This window comes from Gadus morhua, chromosome 12, assembly GCF_902167405.1.
Source record: "Gadus morhua chromosome 12, gadMor3.0, whole genome shotgun sequence".
Lineage (NCBI taxonomy): Eukaryota > Metazoa > Chordata > Actinopteri > Gadiformes > Gadidae > Gadus > Gadus morhua.
The window spans coordinates 13,662,598-13,687,140 of NC_044059.1; the positions used below are offsets into that span (position 1 = coordinate 13,662,598).

General features: G+C 56.1%; 1 protein-coding gene across 1 annotated transcript; it reads left to right on the plus strand.

Moving 5' to 3' along the window:
* Window positions 1–4,831: 4,831 nt before the first annotated feature.
* Window positions 4,832–24,375, plus strand: sh3rf1 (SH3 domain containing ring finger 1). Its single transcript, XM_030372149.1, is given in 13 exon segments — window positions 4,832–5,231; window positions 6,380–6,822; window positions 12,496–12,774; window positions 16,101–16,196; window positions 16,714–16,902; window positions 16,904–17,023; window positions 17,269–17,379; window positions 18,724–18,851; window positions 19,122–19,292; window positions 19,728–20,017; window positions 20,212–20,486; window positions 21,073–21,320; window positions 21,939–24,375. Coding segments are annotated over 12 exon segments (2,448 nt in total). The 5' UTR covers window positions 4,832–5,231; window positions 6,380–6,450; the 3' UTR covers window positions 22,108–24,375.
* Window positions 24,376–24,543: the final 168 nt, after the last annotated feature.

Here is a 24,543-nt window from a genome sequence, read left to right on the forward strand (position 1 = left end):
CGGAGCGTCTGTATTCCTCTCTTTGAGTGTGTCTGTTATAACAATATAACAGGCACACACACAACAGAAACAACACAATATAACAATAGAATATGTTTCGTCTATAACAATAGAATATGTTTTGTCGATAACAATAGAATATGTTTTGTCTATAATAATAATAATAATCCTCTCCTGGAACCGTCACCTTATCGTGGTGGAGAGGTTTGCGTGTCCCTGTGAACCTGAGAGCTGTGTTGTCGGGAGCTTTGTGCTCCTGGTAGGGTCTCTCATGGCAGAGTGGTCTCAGGTGAGGGGCCAGACTAAGAATGGTTCAAAAAACTCCAATGAAGAACGAAAAAAGAGGAGATGTGACCCGGCCCGGAGGAAGCCCGGGGCCCCCGTCTGGAGCCAGGCCCAGACGGAGGGCTCGATGGCGAGCGCCTGGTGGCCGGGTTTGCCACGGAGCCCGGTCGGGCACAGCCCGAACAAACTACGTGGCACCCCCCCTCTCTTCATCCCATGGGCCCACCACCTGTGGGAAGACCCGTTGGGGTCGGGTGCGCAGCCACATGGGTGGCAGCGAAGGTCAGGGGTCTCGACGGACCAGACCCGGGCGGCAGAAGCTGGCTCTGGGGACGTGGAACGTCACCTCGCTGTGGGGAAAGGAACCGGAGCTTGTGAGGGAGGTGGAGCGCTATCAGTTAGATCTGGTGGGGCTTACCTCCACGCACAGTCTCAGCTCTGGTACCGTACTCCTGGATAAGGGTTGGACTCTATTCTTCTCCGGAGTTGCCGAGGGCGTGAGGCGCCGGGCGGGTGTGGGGATACTCATAAATCCCCGGCTGAGCGCCGCGGTGTTGGAGTTTACCCCGGTAGACGAGAGGGTCGCCTCCCTGCGCCTAAGGGTTGTAGGGGGGAAAACTCTGACTGTTGTTTGTGCATATGCACCAAACAGCAGCTCAGAGTACTCGGCCTTCTTGGAGACCCTGAATGGAGTCCTGTATGGGGCTCCAGTAGGGGACTCCGTAGTTCTGCTGGGAGACTTCAACGCCCACGTGGGCAACGATGGAGACACCTGGAGAGGCGTGGTGGGGAGGAACGGCCTCCCTGATCCAAACCCGAGCGGTCGTTTGTTATTGGACTTCTGTGCTAGTCATGGATTATCCATAACAAACACCATGTTCGAACATAAGGGTGCTCATAAGTGTACCTGGTACCAGAGTACCCTAGGCCGAAGATCGATGATCGATTTCGTGATCGTGTCATCTGACCTGAGGCCGCATGTTTTGGACACTCGGGTAAAGAGAGGGGCGGAACTGTCAACCGACCACCATCTGGTTGTGAGTTGGATCAGGGAATGGGGGAAATTTCCGGATAGACCTGGTAAGCCCAAACGAGTAGTGCGGGTGAACTGGGAACGTCTGGAGGAGGCCCCCGTCCTAGGTATCTTCAACTCACACCTCCGGCGGAGCTTTTCTGGCATTCCTGTGGAGGTTGGGGGCATTGAGCCGGAGTGGGCGGTGTTCAAAGCCTCCATTGCTGAAGCTGCGGTGGCTAGCTGTGGCCTCAGGGTCTTAGGCTCCTCAAGGGGCGGTAACCCTCGGACACCGTGGTGGACACCGGTGGTCAGGGAAGCCGTCCGACTGAAGAAGGAGGCCTTCCGGGATATGATATCCTGGAGGACTCCTGACTTGGTTGCAGGGTACCGACAGGCTCGAAGGGCTGCAGCGGCTGCCGTGTCGGAGGCTAAGCAGCGGGTGTGGGAGAAGTTCGGAGAGGCCATGGAGAAGGACTTTCGGTCGGCACCAAAGTGTTTCTGGAAGACTATCCGGCACCTCAGGAGGGGGAAACGGGGAACCATCCAAGCTGTGTACAGTAAGGATGGGACTCTGTTGACCTCAACTGAGGAGGTCGTCGGACGTTGGAAGGAACACTTTGAGGAACTCCTGAATCCGAATAACACGCCCTCTATGTTGGAGGCAGAGCTCGAGGTTGATGGTGTTTCGTCGTCAATTTCCCTGGTGGAGGTCACTGAGGTAGTCAAACATCTCCGCAGTGGCAAAGCCCCAGGGATTGATGAGATCCAGCCAGAAATGCTAAAGGCTCTGGGTGTTGAGGGGCTGTCATGGTTGACACGCCTATTCAACATCGCGTGGGAGTCGGGTACAGTGCCAAAGGAGTGGCAAACCGGGGTGGTGGTTCCCCTGTTCAAAAAGGGGGACCAGAGAGTGTGTGCCAATTACCGGGGTATCACACTTCTCAGCCTCCCTGGTAAAGTCTACTCCAAGGTGCTGGAAAGGAGGGTTCGGCCGATCGTCGAACCTCAGATTGAAGAGGAACAATGCGGTTTTCGCCCCGGACGTGGAACTACGGACCAGCTCTTCACTCTCGCAAGGATCCTGGAGGGGGCCTGGGAGTATGCCCATCCGGTCTACATGTGTTTTGTGGATCTGGAGAAGGCGTATGACCGGGTCCCCCGGGAGAAACTGTGGGAGGTGCTGCGGGAGTATGGGGTAAGGGGGTCTATCCTCAGGGCCATCCAATCTTTGTACTCCCAAAGCGAGAGCTGTGTTCGTGTTCTCGGCAGCCAGTCAGTTTCGTTCTCAGTGGGTGCTGGTCTCCGCCAGGGCTGCGCCTTGTCACCAATCCTGTTTGTGATATACATGGACAGGATATCGAGGCGTAGTCGTGGTGGGGAGGGGTTGCAGTTCGGTGGTCTGAGGATCTCGTCACTGCTTTTTGCAGATGATGTGGTCCTCATTGGATCATCGGCCTGTGACCTTCAGCACTCACTGGATCGGCTGGCGGCTGAGTGTGAAGCGGCTGGGATGAGGATCAGCACCGCTAAATCTGAGGCCATGACTCTTAGCAGGAAACCGGTGGATTGCTTACTCCGGGTAGGAAATGAGTCCTTAGCCCAGGTGAAGGAGTTCAAGTACCTCGGGGTCTTGTTCGCGAGTGAGGGTACTATGGAGCGTGAGATTGGCCGGAGAATCGGAGCAGCGGGGGCGGTATTGCGTTCGCTTTACCGCACCGTTGTAACGAAAAGAGAGCTGAGCCGCAAGGCAAAGCTCTCGATCTACCGGTCGATCTTCGTTCCTATCCTCACCTATGGTCATGAGGGCTGGGTGATGACCGAAAGGACGAGATCGCGGGTACAAGCGGCCGAGATGAGTTTTCTCAGAAGGGTGGCTGGCGTCTCCCTTAGGGATAGGGTGAGAAGCTCAGCCATCCGTGAGGAACTCGGATTAGAGCCGCTGCTCCTTTACTTAGAAAGGAGTCAGCTGAGGTGGTTCGGGCATCTGGTAAGGATGCCCACTGGGCGCCTTCCTTGGGAGGTGTTTCAGGCACGTCCAGTGGGGAGGAGACCTCGGGGAAGACCCAGGACTAGGTGGAGAGATTATATCTCAACACTGGCCTGGGAACGCCTCGGGATCCCCCCGTCAGAGCTGGTCAATGTGGCCCGGGAAAGGGAAGTCTGGGGCCCCTTGCTTGAGCTGCTCCCCCCGCGACCCGACCCCGGATAAGCGGATGACGATGAGGATGAGGATGAGGATTGTCTATAATAACAATAGAATATGCTGGTCAACATTAACAATAGGATTATGTTTTGTCTATAATAATAGTGTATGTTGGTCTACATTAACAATAGGATTATGTTTTGTCTAATAATAGCGTTGGTCTATAATAACATTAGGATTATGTTTTGTCTATAATAATAGTGTTGGTCTATAATAACATTAGGATTATGTTTTGTCTATAATAATAGCGTTGGTCTATAATAACATTAGGATTATGTTTTGTCTATAATAATAGTGTTGGTCTATAATAACATTAGGATTATGTTTTGTCTATAATAATAGTGTTGGTCTATAATAACATTTGGATTATGTTTTGTCTATAATAATAGTGTTGGTCTATAATAACATAAGGATTATGTTTTGTCTATAATAATAGTGTTGGTCTATAATAACATTAGGAATATGTTTTGTCTATAATAATAGTGTATGTTGGTCTACAAGCTGGTGCCGGGAGGTGGTGGTGTCTCCGAGGGTGCATTGCGAGTTCCTCCCCTCTCCTTCTCACCCTCCCCCTCCTCCTCCCTCTCCTCCTCTCTCCCCTCCCCCTCCTCCTCCCCTCTCCCCTCCCCCTCCTCCTCTCTCTCTCCCCCTCTCTCCCCTCCTCCTCCCTCTCCTCCTCTCTCCCCTCCCCCTCTCTCCCCTCCCCCTCCTCCTCTCTCTCCCCCCTCCTCCTCCTCCCCCTCCTCCTCTCTCCCCTCTCCCTCCTCCTCTCTCTCCCCCCCCTCCTCCTCTCTCTCCCCCCTCCTCCTCCTCCCCCTCCTCCTCTCTCCCCTCTCCCTCCTCCTCTCTCTGCCCCCCTCTTCCTCCCCCCTCTCCCTCAGCATGCAGAGGAAACCTCCTTATTTTCTGATCTGAAGGGGTTTGACTTTAGGATGATAAACCAGAGATAGATCAACTAAACCAGAGATAGATCAACTAAACCAGAGATCGATGAACTAAACTCGAGATGGATCAACTAAACCAGAGATAAATCAACTAAACCAGAGATAGATCAACTAAACCAGAGATAGATCAACTAAACCAGAGATAGATCAACTAGTTAGTTTGCTGTTGAAACCAAACGCTGAGTTTCGGACACATCATTATGCCAATCACACCCGGACTTCTCCTCCTCCCCTCTCCCTCCTCCTCCTCCCCGCTTGCAGCCCCTCCCAATCTCTCCTCCTCTCTCCCCTTCCCTCTCTCCCCTCCTCTCCTCCCCTCTCTCCTCCCCCTTCCACTGTCTCCTCTCCCCCTCCTCTAACTCCTCCCCTCTCCCCTCCCCCGTCTCCCCTTCCTGTTCCTCACTACTAGTTTTCTCGTCATGGCGGCTGGAGGTCCGACTCCGAGTAGTACCGTGTGATACTGCCGGCTCGCGTGCGCGTATTACTGCAGTAGTACACGTAGTAGTACTGCGAAGTACTGCAAGTGCGTGGATAGTACTTTGGGGAGTCGTCAACTGGAGTAACAGAAGTCAGCGCGCGACCCCGCTAGCTCTGCTAACAGCGCGAGGCGAGGAGCCGAAAGAGGGGACTCTTGTTTTGGAGGAGAGGAGTCTTGTTTTGGAGGAGAGGACTCTTGTTTTGGAGAAGAGAGGACTCTTGTTTTGGAGAAGAGAGGACTCTTGTTTTGGAAGGAGAGAAGAGAGGACTCTTGTTTTGGAAGGAGAGGACTCTTGTTTTGGAGGAGGTAACTTTCTTAATTAAAGTCTTGGATTTCGAAGTAAAATGTATTTTTACATGTTAACATGTACTTAAACATGTACTTGCTGTTACTTTATAACGGACATGATATGTTTGTAGCCCACCTAGCATTGCAAGTTAGCACCAACTTGTGTGTGTGAGAGAGAGAGAGAGAGAGAGAGAGAGAGAGAGAGAGAGAGAGAGAGAGAGAGAGAGAGAGAGAGAGAGAGAGAGAGAGAGAGAGAGAGAGAGAGAGAGAGAGAGAGAGAGAGAGAGAGAGAGAGAGAGAGAGAGAGAGAGAGAGAGAGAGAGAGAGAGAGAGACGCCACTGGGCCCCATCTACTGTTACCCTCATAGCTCCACCGTGGGCCCCATCTACTGCTACACTCATATCTCCACCGTGGGCCCCATCTACTGCTACACTCATAGCTCCACCGTGGGACCCATCTATGTTACACTCATAGCTCCACCGTGGGCCCCATCTACTGTTACTCTATAAGCTCCACCGTGGGCCCCATCTACTGTTAAGGTAGCAGTAGATAGCTGTTGATGTAGATAGCTCCACCATGGGCCCCATGTACTGTTACACTCATAGCTCCACCGTGGGCCCCATCTGCTGTTAAGGTAACAGTAGATAGCTGTTGATGTAGATAACTCTACCTGACCAGCTGTTCTCGAGTGTTCTCCAGTATTTTGACCAGCTTTTCTCCAGCTGTTCTCCAGCTGTTCCCCAGTGTTCTCCAGCTGTTCCCCAGTGTTCTCCAGCTGTTCCCCAGTGTTCTGACCAGCTGTTCTCTGTTCTCCAGCTGTTCTCCAGCTGTTCTCTGTGTTCTCCGGCTGTTCTCCAGCTGTTTTCCAGCTGGTCTCCAGTGTTCTGACCAGCTGTTCTCCAGCTGTTTTCCAGCTGTTCTGTGTTCTCCAGTGTTCTCCAGCTGTTCTCTGTGTTCTGACCAGCTGTTCCCCAATGTTCTGACCAGCTGTTCCCCAGTGTTCTGACCAGCTGTTCCCCAGTGTTCTGACCAGCTGTTCTCCAGCTGTTCCCCAGTGTTCTGACCAGCTGTTCCCCAGTGTTCTGACCAGCTGTTCCCCAGTGTTCTGACCAGCTGTTCTCCAGCTGTTCCCCAGTGTTCTGACCAGCTGTTCTGTGCCCTCCAGGCCATGCCCTCCCCCCCCTCCCCCTAGCCCAGGATGGGCGTGACGTGACGGCTGCTCTGGGTCCCGTGGCGATGGAGGAGTCGGTGCTCCTAGACCTCCTGGAGTGCCCCGTGTGCCTGGAGCGCCTGGACGCCTCGGCCAAGGTGCTGCCCTGCCAGCACACCTTCTGCCGGCGCTGCCTGCTGGGCATCGTGGGCTCGCGGCCCGAGCTGCGCTGCCCCGAGTGCCGCACGCTGGTGGGCACGCCCGTGGACGCACTGCCCAGCAACATCCTGCTGGTGCGGCTGCTGGACGGCATCAAGCAGCGGCCGCGCCGCCCCGGCCCCGCCCCCCCCGCCGGCCCCAGCGCCGCGGCGGGGCCCCGCCCCCCGGGCCCCCGGGAGCCCGGCGCCCCGGCCGCCGCTCAGCCCCAGCGCGCCCAGCCCAAGAGCAGCCTGCTGCGGGTAAGTCACACATGTTACACCCCCCCCCCCCCCTCTCTCTCCCCCCCCTGGCTCCTCTCTCCCCCCCCCCCCCCTCCTCTCTCCCCCCCCGCCCCCTCCTCCTCTCTCCTCCTCTCTCTCCTCTCCCCCCCCTCCTCTCACCCCCCTCTCCTAGAGGCTATAGCCGTCTGGACTTTCCCTGAACCATTTTTTTTTTTTTACGACTTTGTTTGTCTGCTTCCTCCATCCTGCACTTAGTAGTGGACTGGGTTCAAGAGAGGAGGAATCTCTCTCTCTCTCTCTCTCTCTCTCTCTCTCTCTCTCTCTCTCTCTCTCTCTCTCTCTCTCTCTCTCTCTCTCTCTCTCTCTCTCTCTCTCTCTCTCTCTCTCTCTCTCCCCCCAGAGGGGAGGAATGCGTTGTGGGAGGGGCCATGTCATTAACATTCCTGCTCTCTCTGGCTGAGGTTGATGAGTCACACTGTGGCCCTCTCTGATGACATCATCCCACCGAGCCTCCACCTCCAGCCGCACTGCTGACCTCACACACACACGCACACACGTATGCACACACACACAACACACACACAGACAGACAGACACACACACGTACGCACACACACAGACAGACACACACACTTTGTACATATGAGGTTTTTGTGTATGGGGATGTGAGTCTCCAGCTGTGTAGGATGTGAGGCCGTGGGATGTGAGTGTGTAGGATGTGTAGTTGTGGGTGTGAGTGTGTAAGATGCGAGGTTGAGTGTGTGTGTATTCGGCAGCTTTTTATTGATATTTGACCCGTTTCCTAAACGGGTATGATTGTGCTGTTACACTTTGTTTCCATGGTAACCAACGGGCAGCGTAACACACAGAACCAGTCCCAGAACACATGCCGTGTGTGTGTGTGTGTGTGTGTGTGTGTGTGTGTGTGTGTGTGTGTGTGTGTGTGTGTGTGTGTGTGTGTGTGTGTGTGTGTGTGTGTGTGTGTGTGTGTGTGTGTGTGTGTGTGTGTGTGTGTGTGCAGGGTGGCCTGTCTTCCCCTGAGGAATGTGTCTGCGTGTCGTCTGTGTTTCTGGGATCTGCTCAACCTGTCAGGTCTTGTCCTCACGGCTCTGAATGGATGCCCAGTCCGCAGCTCGTCTGTCTGTCTGTCTGCCTGCCTGTCTGTCTGCCTGCCTGTCTGTCTGTCTGTCTGTCTGTCCTCAGCCTGTCTGTCTGTCTGTCTGTCTGTCTGTCTGTCTGTCTGTCTGTCTGTCTGTCTGTCTGTCTGTCAGCTTCTCTTCCAGAGGTCTGTAGTTCTGATCCTCTGAGGCTCCTGAACGCCCCGAGGCAGACACACCTGTAGACCTCCACCTGTAGACCTCCACCTGTAGACCTCCACCTGTAGAGCTCCACCTGTAGAGCTCCACCTGTAGAGCTCCACCTGTAGACCTCCACCTGTAGAGCTCCACCTGTAGAGCTCCACCTGCAGACCTCCACCTGTAGAGCTCCACCTGTAGACCTCCACCTGCAGAGCTCCACCTGTAGACCTCCACCTGTAGAGCTCCACCTGTAGACCTCCACCTGTAGAGCTCCACCTGTAGAACTCCACCTGTAGAGCTCCACCTGTAGAGCTCCACCTGTAGAGCTCCACCTGGCCCTCACCTCTTCATCTCTCTACCTGGGCCTCACCACTTCATCTCTCTACCTGGGCTCACCACTTCATCTCTCTACCTGGGCCTCACCACTTCATCTCTCTACCTGGCCCTCACCACTTCATCTCTCTACCTGGGGCTCACCACTTCATCTCTCTACCTGGCCCTCACCACTTCATCTCTCTACCTGGGCCTCACCACTTCATCTCTGTGTGTCTCCCTGTACAGTAAATGATTAAACAAGCCTTTACAACACGCCACAGTCCACCCGCTCTGTGTGAGAGTACATGTGTGTGTGTGTGTGTGTCCATGTGTACTCCTCTGTGTGTGTGTGTGTGTGTGTGTGTGCGTGTGCGTGTGCGTGTGTGCGTGTGCGTGTGTGTGTGTGTGTGTGTGTGTGTGTGTGTGCTTTCCCTGCACATGGCCCATTAAACATAGATCCTTCATACTGAATAAGACATGGAGACTTATTAACCTGACTATCAGAACATGGGAGGGGCCAAGGTCAACACCAGGTGTGCTATCATGAGGCCACGCCCCCCTGACTCCCAGGCAGCTGACCTGGTGGAACCAAAGGGCGGCTGTGGTCACCTGCTGTGACTCAATAACCACATCAACGCCCTGCACAACAACAGGAGCGCTGTGATTGGAGGAGGAGGGCGGCGGGCTGTGATTGGAGGAGGCGGGCGTGGGGGCTGTGATTGGAGGAGGAGGGCGGCGGGCTGTGATTGGAGGAGGCGGGCTGTGATTGGAGGAGGAGGGCTGTGATAGGAGGAGGCGGGCGGAGGGCTGTGATTGGAGGAGGCGGGCTGTGATTGGAGGAGGAGGGCGGCGGGCTGTGATTGGAGGAGGAGGGCGGCGGGCTGTGATTGGAGGAGGAGGGCGGTGGGCTGTGATTGGAGGAGGAGGGCGGTGGGCTGTGATAGGAGGAGGAGGGCTGTGATTGGAGGAGGCGGGCGGCGGGCTGTGATTGGAGGAGGCGGGCTGTGATTGGAGGAGGCGGGCTGTGATTGGAGGAGGCGGGGGGCGGGCTGTGATTGGAGGAGGCGGGGGGGCGGGCTGTGATTGGAGGAGGAGGGGGGCGGGCTGTGATTGGAGGAGGCGGGCGGCGGGCTGTGATTGGAGGAGGCGGGCTGTGATTGGAGGAGGCGGGGGGCGGGCTGTGATTGGAGGAGGCGGGCTGTGATTGGAGGAGGCAGGGGGGCGGGCTGTGATTGGAGGAGGCAGGGGGGCGGGCTGTGATTGGAGGAGGCGGGGGGGCGGGCTGTGATTGGAGGAGGAGGGGGGGCGGGCTGTGATTGGAGGAGGCGGGGGGCGGGCTGTGATTGGAGGAGGCGGGCTGTGATTGGAGGAGGCGGGCTGGGATTGGGGGAGGCGGGGGGCGGGCTGTGATTGGAGGAGGAGGGGGGCGGGCTGTGATTGGAGGAGGCGGGCTGTGATTGGGGGAGGCGGGCTGTGATTGGGGGAGGCGGGGGGCGGGCTGTGATTGGAGGAGGAGGGCTGTGATTGGAGGAGGAGGGAGGCGGGCTGTGATTGGAGGAGGCGGGGGGGCGGGCTGTGATTGGAGGAGGAGGGGGGCGGGCTGTGATTGGAGGAGGCGGGCGGCGGGCTGTGATTGGAGGAGGCGGGCTGTGATTGGAGGAGGCGGGGGGCGGGCTGTGATTGGAGGAGGCGGGCTGTGATTGGAGGAGGCAGGGGGGCGGGCTGTGATTGGAGGAGGCGGGGGGGCGGGCTGTGATTGGAGGAGGCGGGGGGGCGGGCTGTGATTGGAGGAGGAGGGGGGGCGGGCTGTGATTGGAGGAGGCGGGGGGCGGGCTGTGATTGGAGGAGGCGGGCTGTGATTGGAGGAGGCGGGCTGTGATTGGGGGAGGCGGGGGGCGGGCTGTGATTGGAGGAGGAGGGGGGCGGGCTGTGATTGGAGGAGGCGGGCTGTGATTGGGGGAGGCGGGCTGTGATTGGGGGAGGCGGGGGGCGGGCTGTGATTGGAGGAGGAGGGCTGTGATTGGAGGAGGAGGGAGGCGGGCTGTGATTGGGGGAGGGGGGGGGCAGGTGTCGGGGTCTGAATGGGGCTCTGTCCGCCCCTCCACACTGAGGACAGTGATCCCACGCTATCGGTATTCAGACCGGCCCTCCGGGCTGTACGGGCGCTCAGAGGCCCCCCGCTGTGCTGTCTGACTGCTTCCTGTTGACCTCTGACCCGTCGGAGGCAGATGAAGATGGCTGTGAGAGAGAGAGAGGGAGCCGCCGCAGACAGGATGTTGTGTGAAGTGGCTCTGCTAGGCTATCTGGCTAGCTCTGCTAGGCTATCTGGCTAGCTCTGGTGGCTCTATCTGTCCTCCATCAGCCCTGTGGTCCACAGGGTCCCCGCGCCCCCCCACACGGCCCCGGGCTGCCCCCCCCCCCCCCCCCCCCCCACCACAGCCCCTCCCTATAAAGTCTACACAGAGAGCGTCCTGTGGATTAAAGAGATGGATTCATCCCTCTCAGCGTACTCTACTGCCCTCGCCTCTGGTGGAGGGCCCCCCGTATCTGGGGGCCCCTCCTCTCACCCTGTAGTTTGAATCACAGTTATGGGATAAAGTTCTGTAGTTTGAATAAAACATTTGTGGGTTTGTGTTTTGTAGTTTGAAACCTGTTCCACAGTGTGTCAGTCCGTTGTGCGCTCTTCAAGCTGTGCAGTTGAGACCAATACAAGCCCCTCCAGAGAGAGAGAGAGAGGGGGGGGGGGGTGAGAGAGAGAGAGAGAGAGAGAGAGAGAGAGAGGGGGGGGGGGGGGGGGGGGGGAAGAGAGAGAGAGAGAGAGAGAGAGAGAGAGAGAGAGAGAGAGAGAGAGAGAGAGAGAGAGAGAGAGAGAGAGAGAGAGAGAGAGAGAGAGAGAGAGAGAGAGAGAGAGAGAGAGAGAGAGGGGGGGGGTGAGAGAGAGAGAGAGAGAGAGAGAGAGGGGGGGGGGGTGAGAGAGAGAGCGAGAGAGAGAGAGGGGGGGGGTGAGAGAGAGAGCGAGAGAGAGAGAGAGAGAGAGAGAGAGAGGGGGGGGGGTGAGAGAGAGAGAGAGAGAGAGAGAGAGGGGGGTGAGAGAGAGGGGGGTGAGAGAGAGAGAGAGAGAGAGAGAGAGAGAGAGAGAGAGAGAGAGAGAGAGAGAGGGGGGGGGGGTGAGAGAGAGAGAGAGAGAGGGGGGGGGGGTGAGAGAGAGAGCGAGAGAGAGAGAGAGAGAGAGAGAGAGGGGGTGGGTGGGTGGGTGGGAGAGAGAGAGAGAGAGAGAGAGAGAGGGTGGGTGGGAGAGAGAGAGAGAGAGAGAGAGAGAGAGAGAGAGAGAGAGCCTCTGCTGCTCTGTTGAAGCCTAATGAAGCATCTCATGGTAGGGGGAGAGTTCATGGACTCATTCCCTCTCTCGCTCTCCCTCCAGTGTTGGGGGTGGTTGTCATTCTGGTCACTGTGTGTAGGCTGTATGGGGGACCCCCCCCTCCCTCAATAGGCCTCATTGATGCGCCCCCCCTCCTTCCCCTGAATGGGTCTTTCAGGGCTCAGCCCCGAGAGAGAGAGAGAGAGAGAGAGAGAGAGAGAGAGAGAGAGAGAGAGAGAGAGAGAGAGAGAGAGAGAGAGAGAGAGAGAGAGAGAGAGAGAGAGAGAGAGAGAGAGAGAGAGAGAGAGAGAGAGAGAGAGAGAGGGCTGGACCTCTAGTCCGCTGATCCGTCCTACTGGGGTCCAACCCCCCGCTCCCAACCAAAGGTTCTTGGTTCCTTCCCAAAAGTCCCCACACAGTCCACCTGGACTGTCTAACCCCTACCTGCTCCTTAATGACCTCTCTTTGTACAGTCTGACCTTCTTTCTCAGGGCGTGTGTTGACTCCTCCCCCTTCCTGTCCCAGGGTGTGTGTTAACTCCTCCTCCTTCTTGTCTCAGGGCGTGTGTTGACTCCTCCTCCTTCCTGTCTCAGGGCGTTGTTAACTCCCCCTTCCTGCCTCAGGGCGTTTGTTGACTCCTCCTCCTTCCTGTCTCAGAGCGTTGTTGACTCCCCCTTCCTGTGTCAGGTTGTGTGTTAACTCCTCCCCTTCCTGTCCCAGGTGGGCGTCGCCCAGCTCCCGTGCGCCAAGGCGCTCTACAACTACGACGGCAAGGAGTCGGGCGACCTGCGGTTCTCCAAGGGGGACGTGATCGTCCTGCGGCGGCAGGTGGATGAGAACTGGTTCCACGGGGAGACGGCGGGCGCCAGCGGCTTCTTCCCCACCAACTTCGTGCAGGTGCTCACGCCGCTGCCGCTGCCGCCGCCGCAGTGCAAGGCCCTCTACGACTTCGAGCTCAAGGACAAGGAGGCCGACAAGGACTGCCTGCCTTTCTCCAAGGTGAGCCAATCAAAGCCTTCCCTTCTCCCACTTCAGCCAATCACAGCCTGCCCCTCCCCAAGGTGAGCCAATCACAGCCTGCCCTTCTCCAAGTTACCATGGTTACGGTGTGATGGTGTACCCTGGTTACGGTGTGATGATGCACCATGGTTACGGTGTGATGATGCACCATGGTTACGGTGTGATGGTGTACCATGGTTACGGTGTGATGGTGTACCATGGTAACGGTGTGGTGATGTACCTTGGTTACGGTGTGATGGTGTACCTTGGTTAGGGTGTGATGGTGTACCTTGGTTACGGTGTGATGGTGTACCTCGGTTACGGTGTGATGGTGTACCTTGGTAACGGTGTGATGGTGTACCATGGTAACGTGTGATAGTGTACCCTGGTAACGGTGTGGTGATGTACCTTGGTTACGGTGTGATGGTGTACCATGGTTACGGTGTGATGGTGTACCCTGGTAACGGTGTGGTGATGTACCATGGTCACGGTGCGGGGATGTGCCATGGTTACGGTGCGATGATGTACCATGGTTACGGTGTGATGATGCACCATGGTTACGGTGTGGTGGTGTACCTTGGTTACGGTGTGATGGTGTACCTTGGTTACGGTGTGATGGTGTACCATGGTTACGGTGTGATGATGTACCATGGTTACGGTGTGGTGTCACCCTCTGGTGATGTATGTATCTGGGACTATTATAAATCAGGCGTTCTGCGTTCTTTAAAGGGCAACTTCACCCATTTCACATAAGCTTTTTATTTTTAGAACCCCCCGCATATTTTTGAATGGTCTAGCATCATTCCCTTATTTTCTGGAGGGACTGGAGAGATCCGTATCGATCTCCAACACGTCCTGTTTTCAATGACGCAATATGACGATTTTTGCGTACAAGAAAATAGGAAGTGTAAGAGGGGATGATTCTCGTAAGACTACAACCACTAGTGGGCACTGACGCTACAGACCTATTAGAGCAGTGCCAGTGGGTGGGACTTCACCAGCAGAAACTAACATCCACAGCGTCTGAAGCTAAGATAACAGAGGCTGTTGATAAAACTGAAGTACATTGGCGGAGGGCACTGGATCTGACATAGAAGATGGCTCCATGCAAAAGTTCACCATTTCGAAAGAAATACAAACGAGGACTACCGTATTTTCCGCACTATAAGGCACACCGGATTATAAGGCGCACCTTTAATGAATGGCCTATTTTAGAACTGTTTTCATATATAGGGCGCACCGGATTATAAGGCGCATAGAATAGAAGATACTGCAGTCAAACGTTTGACTGGGGTTGCGTTATGCATCGACTAGACCGAGCTGTGCTAAAGGGAATGTCAACAAAACAGTCAGATAAAGTCAAACTTTATTAAGCGTTCTGACAACTCCGGTCACTCCCATGGTAACGATGTTCAAACGTTAATGTGCATATTAACAATATCTCATCAATATCTGATCAATATCAATATCTCTTAACAATAAGCTCACTTTTCAGTTCATTCCCCGTCTACGAATCCCTCGAATTCTTGTGTGTCCGAATTGAACAGTTGGGCGAGTACGGCATCCAACATGCCCGGATCCCTCTCGTCATTATCCGAGTCAGTGTCGCTGCTGTTGCCTGGCAGTTCAGTGATTATTCCTGCCTTCGTGAAAGCTTGGACCACAGTTGAGACTGTTATATCAGCCCAGGCATCCACGATCCATTGGCTGATAGTGGCGTAAGTCGCCTGGCGCTGTCTTGGTGACTTGGTGACGTGATGTTCGCCTTCTTGGCCCCGTCCACACGAATTGCCGATTTTTTGGGTGAAACCGCATTATGTTACGGCCACACCAAACGCGTGTAACGTGCCTAACTTGACGCTTGATCATTGTGTGTCACAAAAATGGTTCAACGTGCCAACGTGCCTGTGGCTGCGCTGGATTTAGGAGTCCGAGGTAGGAAACCCAAACGCCGCCGTGTTTGGGTGCATGATAGAGTTTAGATCGGGTTAGATTAAATAATCTCGGATATAAATAACAATAATCGGGTTAAATAACTTCACATGGTGTGTCTGGTGTGTTTCCAGCATTCGTAGTGTTGATCAGCAGATAGTCCGCCAAGACGTTGAGGTTGCTTAGCAACCAGAGACGCTGTCCATGCAAGTGAATGGATCGTTCCCTCTTCGTCATAACTATCAAACCAAACATCCTTCACATTCAACGAGCGAACATGATGAAAGTATAATGCACATTTCTCGCTAAAAATGTTTACATAAACGCATTTAATGGCGTAACTATGTTACTATTTCCACCCAGAATAAAGAAAGATGTCGGCCGTATGCTTCTGTGCAAGCGTCACTACTCTCTGCCAGTGATGTCGGGTCAAGCTCCACGCTGATTTGTTCCATTAGTAGATGGAACAAGGAGGTGTCCGATAGGCGGAGATGATCAGCGGGAGTGGCCGCCAGCGAAGCTGTGCATGGTGGGAGTTGTTGTCTTCAATCCACAAGCGCCAAAAAGTCACTTTCTGCCTCTTCTCGGTCAAGACGGCACCAAATTAGAATTTTATTTTATTATTCTACTACATATAGGACCCAATTTCAATACATATTCATGCCTCCACCGGTGAAATGCTCCTTTAAGCTTGGATTCAAGAAAACATTAAACGGGCCATGTTCCTTTAATTAAATCTCCCCCCTGCTGTAAAATAGTTTATTCCCGTGAAGATGAGATGCTGACTAGACACGTCTGCGGTTCTGCTCCAGAGTGCTCTACCTCGACTTCCCTTTAGTTAAACACTGCTTCATTCTGCCCTCAGGTTCTCTCTCTCACAGCTTCAGTCTCCAGATCACATGACCTTCTGTCTCCAGATCACATGACCTTCAGTCTCCAGATCACATGACCTTCAGTCTCCAGATCACATGACCTTTAGTCTCCAGATCACATGACCTTTAGTCTCCAGATCACATGACCTTCAGTCTCCAGATCACATGACCTTCTGTCTCCAGATCACATGACATTTAGTCTCCAGATCACATGACCTTCAGTCTCCAGATCACATGACCTTCTGTCCCCAGATCACATGACCTTTAGTCTCCAGATCACATGACCTTTAGTCTCCAGATCACATGACCTTCAGTCTCCAGATCACATGACCTTTAGTCTCCAGATCACATGACCTTCAGTCTCCAGATCACATGACCTTCTGTCTCCAGATCACATGACCTTCTGTCTCCAGATCACATGACCTTCTGTCTCCAGATCACATGACCTTATGTCTCTCTGATATCACATGTCCTCTGGTAGCTTGTATGCTAACAGGCTGTTCTTTTTGTCTGCGTTGTCAGGACGATGTCCTGACCGTTATCCGGCGGGTGGATGAGAACTGGGCAGAGGGCATGCTGGGGGATAAGATCGGGATATTCCCCATCTCCTACGTTGAGGTAAGTCAGCCAAACTCCCCGACTCCATACATGTGTTTGATGTGTGAGAGCAGGCACTCACACCAGGGCTAGCCCTTAGCTCGCAAGGCGGGGCTAACCCACACCAGCGTTAGTCCTTAGCTCGCTAGGCGTGGGCTAACCTGCACCACCATTAACCCTTAGCTCGCTAGGTGGGGCTAACCTACACCAGCGCTAGCCCTTAGCTCGCTAGGCGTGGGCTAACCCACACCAGCGCTAGCCCTTAGCTCGCTAGGCGTGGGCTAACCCACACCAGCGCTAGCCCTTAGCTCGCTAGGCGGGGCTAACCTACACCAGCGCTAGCCCTTAGCTCGCTAGGCTGGGCTAACCTACACCAGCGCTAGCCCTTAGCTCGCTAGGCTGGGCTAACCTACACCAGCGCTAGCCCTTAGCCCGCTAGGCGGGGCTAACCTGCACCAGTGCTAGCTCTTAGCTCGCTAGGCGTGGGCTACCCCCAGCCCGCGGCGCGGTGCTCACGGCTCCGGTCGTCCTCCTCCAGTTCAACGCGGCAGGGCGCCACCTGGTGGAGCTGGACAAGCCCTCGGAGCCCGGCGGGGACTGGGCCGAGGGCGCGTCCCCGGGGGCCCAGGGGCCCGGGGTCCCGCGGGGGGCCGGGGAGAAGAAGAACACCAAGAAGAGGCACTCGTTCACCTCCCTCACCATGTCCCACAAGCCCTCGCTGGCGCCGCCCCCCCCAGCGCCACTCCATGGAGATCAGCGGCCCGGTGCTCATCAGCTCCTCCAACCCCACGGCCGCCGCGCGCATCGGGGAGCTCAGCGGGGGGCTGTCCTGCTCCGCCCCCTCCCAGGTGAGACACGCCCCTCCCAGGTGAGACACTCCCCCATGCCTTCTCCCAGGTGAGTCACGCCCCTCCCAGGTAAGACACGCCCCTCCCCGGCTTCGACGACGCCTACTGAAGCCGTGCATGCTGGATAGTGTAGTCTTCATAGTCTTCATAGCTCCTCCTGTTCTTTGTAGACTCCAGAGAACAGTCAGCCATGCGGCCTTCTGGGTAATGGAGTCTTTCTCTGACTCTGCTGTTCCTCCTCCCAGGTTCACATCTGCACCAGTGGGCTCATTGTGACTCCGCCCCCCATCAGCCCGTTGACCACGGCAACGGTCTTCGCCTTTCCCCCCGAGACGGGCTACACGTCCATCAGTGTGGTAGGTGGTGGTGAACTCTGACCCTAACCCTCTGACCCTAACCCTCACCCTCTGACCCTCACCCTCTGACCCTCACCCTCTGACCCTCACCCTCTGACCCTCACCCTCTGACCCTCTGACCCTCTCACCCTAACCCTCTCACCCTCACCCTCTGACCCTCTCACCCTCACCCTCACCCTCTGACCCTCACCCTCTGACCCTCACCCTCTGACCCTCACCCTCTCACCCTCTGACCCTCACCCCTCACCCTCTGACCCTCACCCTCTGACCCTCACCCCTCACCCTCTGACCCTCACCCTCTGACCCTCACCCTCTGACCCTCACCCCTCACCCTCTGACCCTCACCCTCTCACCCTCACCCTCTGACCCTCACCCTCTGACCCTCACCCTCTGACACCTCACTCTATATGTTTCTGTGTCTCTCTATGTGTGTGTGTATGTGTCTAAATGTGTGTGTGTGTGTGTGTCTATATATGTGTGTGTGTTTGTGTCTAAATGTATGTGTGTGTGTGTTCAGCTCTAATGAATGAGAGGAATGTGTTGACTAAAGGTCTAGTTTACTTCTTGACTGTGGAGTTGCATGGTTCCTGTAGCACACACAAAGACAGACACACACAGACAGACACACACAGACAGACACACACAGACAGACACACACAGACAGACACAGACAGAGAGACACACATAGAGAGACACACATAGAGAGACACACATAGAGAGACACACATAGAGAGACACACACAGAGAGACACTTAGAAACAACACACTCACATTTAGAAACAACACACAGCCCTCCCTCTCACGGGCAGTGAACCACAACTATTTCATACACACACATTCAGATGCAGACATCCGTGTGTGTGTGTGTGTGTGTGTGTGTGTGTGTGTGTGTGTGTGTGTGTGTGTGTGTGTGTGTGTGTGTGTGTGTGTGTGTGTGTGTGTGTGTGTGTGTGTGTGTGTGTGTGAGCTGTTGTTTCTGCTGAGGGGCGTGGCACCGTTGGGCTGAGCTCCCCTTGTCTCCTCGCTCACTGGGCAAACACTATGCATGCACTTTACACACTGGTGCACACGGTGCACATAAAACACACACACAGGCTCCTCCCCTTCCAGCAGAACCAGCACAGGCTCCTCCCCTTCCAGCAGAACCAGCACAGGCTCCTCCCCTTCCAGTAGAACCAGCCTGCCCAGTCTCTCTTTACTTGTTTCTCTCTTGAATGATCCGTTGTCACGGTGACGGCGTGTCCTACCCCCCTGCTGTCACTCTGCCAGGGGGGCAATTATTGGGATCGGGGTTGATATCCTCTCTCTCTCTGTCTCTGTCTCTCTCCCCCCCCCCCCCCCCAGGACGCCCTCCCTCCTCCCCCGCCTCCTCCCCCCCAGTCTTCAGTATCCGGTGCTGTGTCCTCATTGGCTGCGGCCCAGAGGCCCGCCCCCGGGCCGGGAGAGCCAACTGGGAGACAGAGGCCCACTGTGTGAGTGACAGACCAACCGCAGACTAACCCTCTGGTTCTCATGTTCTCTAACCGGCGGTTCTCTGACCCCTGGTTCTTGTGTTCTCTAACCTGCGGTTCTCTGACCCCTGGTTCTTGTGTTCTCTGACCCCTGGTTCTTGTGTTCTTTAACGGGCGGTTCTCTGACCCCTGGTTCTCGTGTTCTCTAACCTCCGGTTCTCTGACCCCTGGTTCTTGTGTTCTCTAACCTCCGGTTCTCATGTTCTCTGACCTGCGGTTCCCGTGTTCCAGCTACGTGGCCATGTTCCCCTACCCCCCCCGTAAGGAGGACGAGCTGGAGCTGAGGAAGGGAGAGATGTTCCTGGTGCTGGAGCGCTGCCAGGACGGCTGGTTCAAGGGCACCTCCATGCACACCGGCAAGATCGGGGTGTTCCCCGGCAACTACATGAGCCCCATCAACCGGTCAGTCGCTACCACGCTAAGCTACCACGCTAAGCTACCACGCTGAGCTACAACGCTAAGCTAACGATCACTAAACTACGTGAGCCCCATCAACCGGTCAGTCGCTACCACGCTAAGCTACCACGCTAAGCTACCACAATGAGCTACAACGCTAAGCTAACGATCACTAAACTACGTGAGCCCCATCAACCGGTCAGTCGCTACCACGCTAAGCTACCACGCTAAGCTACGACGCAAAGCTACAACGCTTAGCTAACGATCACTAAACTACGTGAGCCCCATCAACCGGTCAGCCCCTACTACGCTAAGCTACTATGCTAGGCTACTACGCTAAGCTACTATGCTAGGCTACTACGCTAAGCTACTAAAGGTGTTGTTCAGCGGTTCCCGTGGCTCCTTGTGCTGACGTGCGCCCTCTCTGCCCCCCTGATCCAGGACTCTGTCGGGGGTCGGCCCGCCCAAGCTCCCCCTGACCCTGGCCCCCCCCCAGGGTGGGCGGAGCCTCGGCGCCCCCACCCCTCTGTCCCCGCCCCCCTCCTCCTCCCCCGCTCCGGGCCCCGACGCCAACAAACCTCTCCCAGCATGCACCGGGCCGGCGGGGGGCGTGGCCCAGGCGGTGGTCAGCGCGGCGGCGGCGCAGACGGCCACGGGGCAGCAGCCGAAGGCCGCCGTGCACGTGAACGCCCAGATGACGGTGAACCAGGCCCGCAACGCCGTGCGCTCCGGTAGGCTCCAAGGCATCATGTGACCTGTCGGGGGGCGGGGCTTAACGTTGTTGTTGTAGCTGTTCATTGGGTGGCCGACTGCCGTGTCACCACTGTGGGCGTGGCCTACTGCTGTGTCACCACTGTGGGCGTGGCCTACTGCCGTGTCACCACTGTGGACGTGGCCTGACTGGTTCTGCCCCTCTCTCCTCCAGCCGCAGGCCACGCCCAGGACCGGCCCGCGGCCGCGGCGGCCCCACCCCTCCAGCCCGCCCCCGCCGGGGCCTTCCTGGCCTACCCCGCCCCCGCCCCCGGCCCCTCCTCCCGTGGGGGCGTGGCCCTGGGCTGTGCCTCCGCCTCCCTGACTCCGCCCAATGTCAGCGCCGCCTCCCTGGAGGGCGACGCCCAGAGGCAACCCGTCGGCCCCGGCAACGGCTCCCCCAACAACGGCAACCTGGGGTTGTCATGCCGACTGGAGAAGGATGCTAAGGTTAGCTCGTCACGACGGAAACGTGACCAGTTAGCACTTTAATCTTCATCTGCTATAACTGGTAATAATGGTGAAACTGGTATCTCCTGATGTGTAACTGGTCTCTCCTGGTGTCTCACTGGTGTGTAACTGGTCTCACTGGTGTCTCCTGATGTGTGACTGTCTCTCCTGGTGTTTAACTGGTGTCTCCTGGTGTCTCACTGGTCTCTCCTGGTATCTCCTGGTGTCTCACTGGTGTCTCCTGGTGTCTCCTGGTGTCTCCTGGTGTCTCACTGGTGTCTCCTGGTGTCTCACTGGTGTCTCCTGGTATCTCCTGGTGTCTCCTGGTGTCTCACTGGTGTCTCACTGGTGTCTCCTGGTGTCTCCTGGTGTCTCCTGATGTCTCACTGGTGTCTCCTGGTGTCTCCTGGTGTCTCACTGGTGTCTCCTGGTGTCTCCTGGTGTCTCACTGGTGTCTCCTGGTGTCTCCTGGTGTCTCCTGGTGTCTCACTGGTGTCTCCTGGTGTCTCCCTGGTGTCTCCTGGTGTCTCACTGGTGTCTCACTGGTGTCTCACTGGTGTCTCCTTGTGTGATTGTGTCTCCTCAGAGAGAGAAGAAGGGTCTTCTGAAGCTGCTGTCGTCCAATAAGAAGCGTGGCCGCTGCTCGCCCCCGCCCTCCCCCACGCTGGACCCCGAGGGCCCGGGGGAGGGGCCCCTGGGGGGTCCGGAGGCGGGCCGCCCAGAGCCCGACGCCGCGGGGGCCGCCGCCCCCCCGCCCATCGCCCCGCCCCCCCGCCTGGCCTGCTCCTCGCTCTCCTCCCATCACCATGACGCCCACCCCATCGTCTGCGAGCGGTACGAAGCCCCGCCTCCCTGCGTCGCCGTGGTGACCCCATCACCGCGTGGACCCCATCACCATGTGCCTTGGTCTGTAGCTACTAGGGATGTGTCGGTCGCGACCGATTCGTTACAACGAACGAATCCCGAACGTGAGCGACAAGAACTGGTTCCCCAAAACAAGAAGAACTGGTTCTTTGATTCTTTTTTTTTAACATAAACCTTTTTATTTATGACCGTGAAAGTTCTGTAAAGCCTGAATAATGAAGAATTAAATGTAAAGTAAAATAAGATTATAAATGTAAAACCATGAATGAAATATAGAGAGTAAGCAAGTGGTATAAATATTGGTGGGACGTTCAGATGAACTATATAGTATATCTTCTCGATTTTCACGGGGGTTGGAGCCTAGAAGTCGTTTAAATTATGCTCACGGCCGTCTCGCGCGGGGGGGGGGGGCAGACACCAAATGACGTAATCTGATGTAACGAACGAATCAAAGCGAACGAATCAAACAAACAAATCATTATAGTGAACTGAACTGAAGGAACTAGTTCCCGGAAAATAATCATTTTGCCCATCCCTAGTAGCTACAGGGTGGTGGTCTCACTCTCCTGTCCTCTGGTGGCCCCCCAGGTACCGGGTGGTGGTCTCCTACCCCCCCCAGAGCGAGGCGGAGCTGGAGCTGAAGGAGGGCGACGTGGTCTTCGTGCACCGGAAGCGGGAGGACGGCTGGTTCAAAGGCACCCTCCAGAGGAACGGACGCACCGGCCTGTTCCCCGGCAGCTTCGTGGACAGCGTCTGAGGCCGGGACCCCTGACCCCTGACCCCTGACCCCGCCCCGCCCCCGGGGGGGTTGCCAAGGTGACAGAAGTCCGACGGCATCAGGGGAGGGAGGGTCTCCGGGCTGGGGGTTCTGGAGCGGGGCCGGGCTCGGCGGTCCTCCCTGAGGTCCTCAACACCTTCAGGGACCAGGAGGACCCCCCTGCCCCGCCCCCCCCTCACCCTCACCTTATACATGAGGACCACAGTGGGGCCACCTGCCCCCGGCCGTCACCAGACTGCTGATTGGCCGCTGGCGCCATGCTCGGACATCTCGCCACCCTGGTTGTCACTGGCAACAGGGTAAGATTGCACATCCCAGAATAGTTTCCCAGAAGGCCGCAGTACTAGGGGACCCTCCCCAGCTTCTCAGATCTGTCACTGCCGTCTTCACTCCAGACCGTGGAGTCAAAGGAATACTTTAATGAATACTTTAATGAATATTATCTCCTAGTTTATAGTTCCATGTACTGACTGACGGACCGGGCTGTCAGGAGATCCACCGCACTGGAGCTCTGGATCCACTGGATCTCTAGATCACGAGGTTCTACAACCAGTGAGGTCACTGGATCTCTGGATCCACAGGATCTCTAGATCACAAGGTTCTCCAACCAGTGAGGTCACTGGTTGGAGAACCCCAATGACTCCGGGGGTCGTACCCCTCCGGTGGGTCGTACCACGCTGGTGGGTCGTTCCACTCTGGTGACTCCGTGGGTCGTACCACTCCGGTGGGTCGTACCACTCTGGTGGGTCATTCCACTCCGGTGACTCCGTGGGTCGTTCCACTCCAGTGGGTCGTACCACTCTGGTGGGTCGTTCCACTCCGGTGACTCCGTGGGTCGTACCACTCCGTGGGTCGTACCACTCCGTGGGTCGTACCACTCCGTGGGTCGTACCCCTCCGGTGGGTCGTACCACTCTGGTGGGTCGTACCACTCTGGTGGGTCGTACCACTCCGTGGGTCGTACCACTCCGTGGGTCGTACCCCTCCGGTGGGTCGTACCACTCTGGTGGGTCGTTCCACTCCGGTGACTCCGTGGGTCGTACCACTCCGTGGGTCGTACCACTCCAGTTGTGCGTCGTAGAGCTGAACCGGCAGCTGTGCGTCTCACTCCTCTAACGTACATTCCTTACTTCCTTACTGACTCGTAGCACAAAGAACAAAGAACCCTAACGTCTTAAGCACAAAGTATTCTTCCATGTTGCGTATCAGAACTATGTCGTGTATTCCGTTGTGCTGGGACCTGAGAGGCATTACTTGAACGCAGAATGATTCCTGATGTAGCGGAACAGGTTCGCCTTTGGTTGTTTTGACTTGAATTGCTGCACAAACTGACTGGACGGACGGACGGACGGACGGACGGACTGACTGACGGGGACAGTGATGGGGGGGTCACAGCACAGTGCTCGACCCTCTGACCGGCGACACGCAGCGACTGGCCCCCTGCTCTGGTCCTGTTGTAGGGCCCTCCTGGGGGGGCCCCTATAGACGCTGTGTTTATTGATAACGGAGAAGGCTGGAAATACGGTACTAAACACTGTTGGTGTGAATGACTCATGGGTGACAGGATGAGGGGATGAGTGACAGGATGAGGGGATGAGGGGATGAGTGACAGGATGAGGGGATGAGTGACAGGATGAGGGGATGAGTGACAGGATGAGGGGATGAGGGACAGGATGAGGGGATGAGTGACAGGATGAGGGGATGAGGGACAGGATGAGGGGTTGATGATGTGGTCCGGACTGGTGAGTGGACTTGGTGTCGTTACACACAGAAAGAAAACATCTGCATCTACACCACCCATAGCTACACCACCCGCACATACACCCCTCCTACACCACCCATAGCTACACCACCCATAGATACACCACCCATAGCTACACCACCCACAAGTACACCCCTCCTACACCACCCATAGCTCCACCCACACATACACCACCCACACGTACACCCCTCCTACACCACCCATAGCTACACCACCCACACATACACCACAACATCTCCACCCACACTTACACCACTACAACACCACCCACACAGATCTGCCTCCTCCCGCTCCACCCAGGTCATGTGTAGGTGTAGGTCACCCCAGCTGTGAGCTACGTCAGGTAGCCGCTTTACTCCACCTGACTCCTCTTGCTAAGATGTCTGACTTGATTTTTGTATGATTTATCTTTTGTATAGTTAGTTCGATTAAATCAACGGCCCGCCTGTTAGAGGGACAATAATAACAATAAAGATCATTCTTTCATTTTGGTCTAATGTGTCACTTGGGGGGGGGGGGGGGGGGTGGTGTGTGTGTGTGTGTGTGTGTGTGTGTGTGTGTAAGAATCAGCGTTACTTTCATTACATCTTATTGAAAACACGAATGAAGTTCTTAGGCTCGGTTCCATAACAGACACATAGCAGCAACAATACA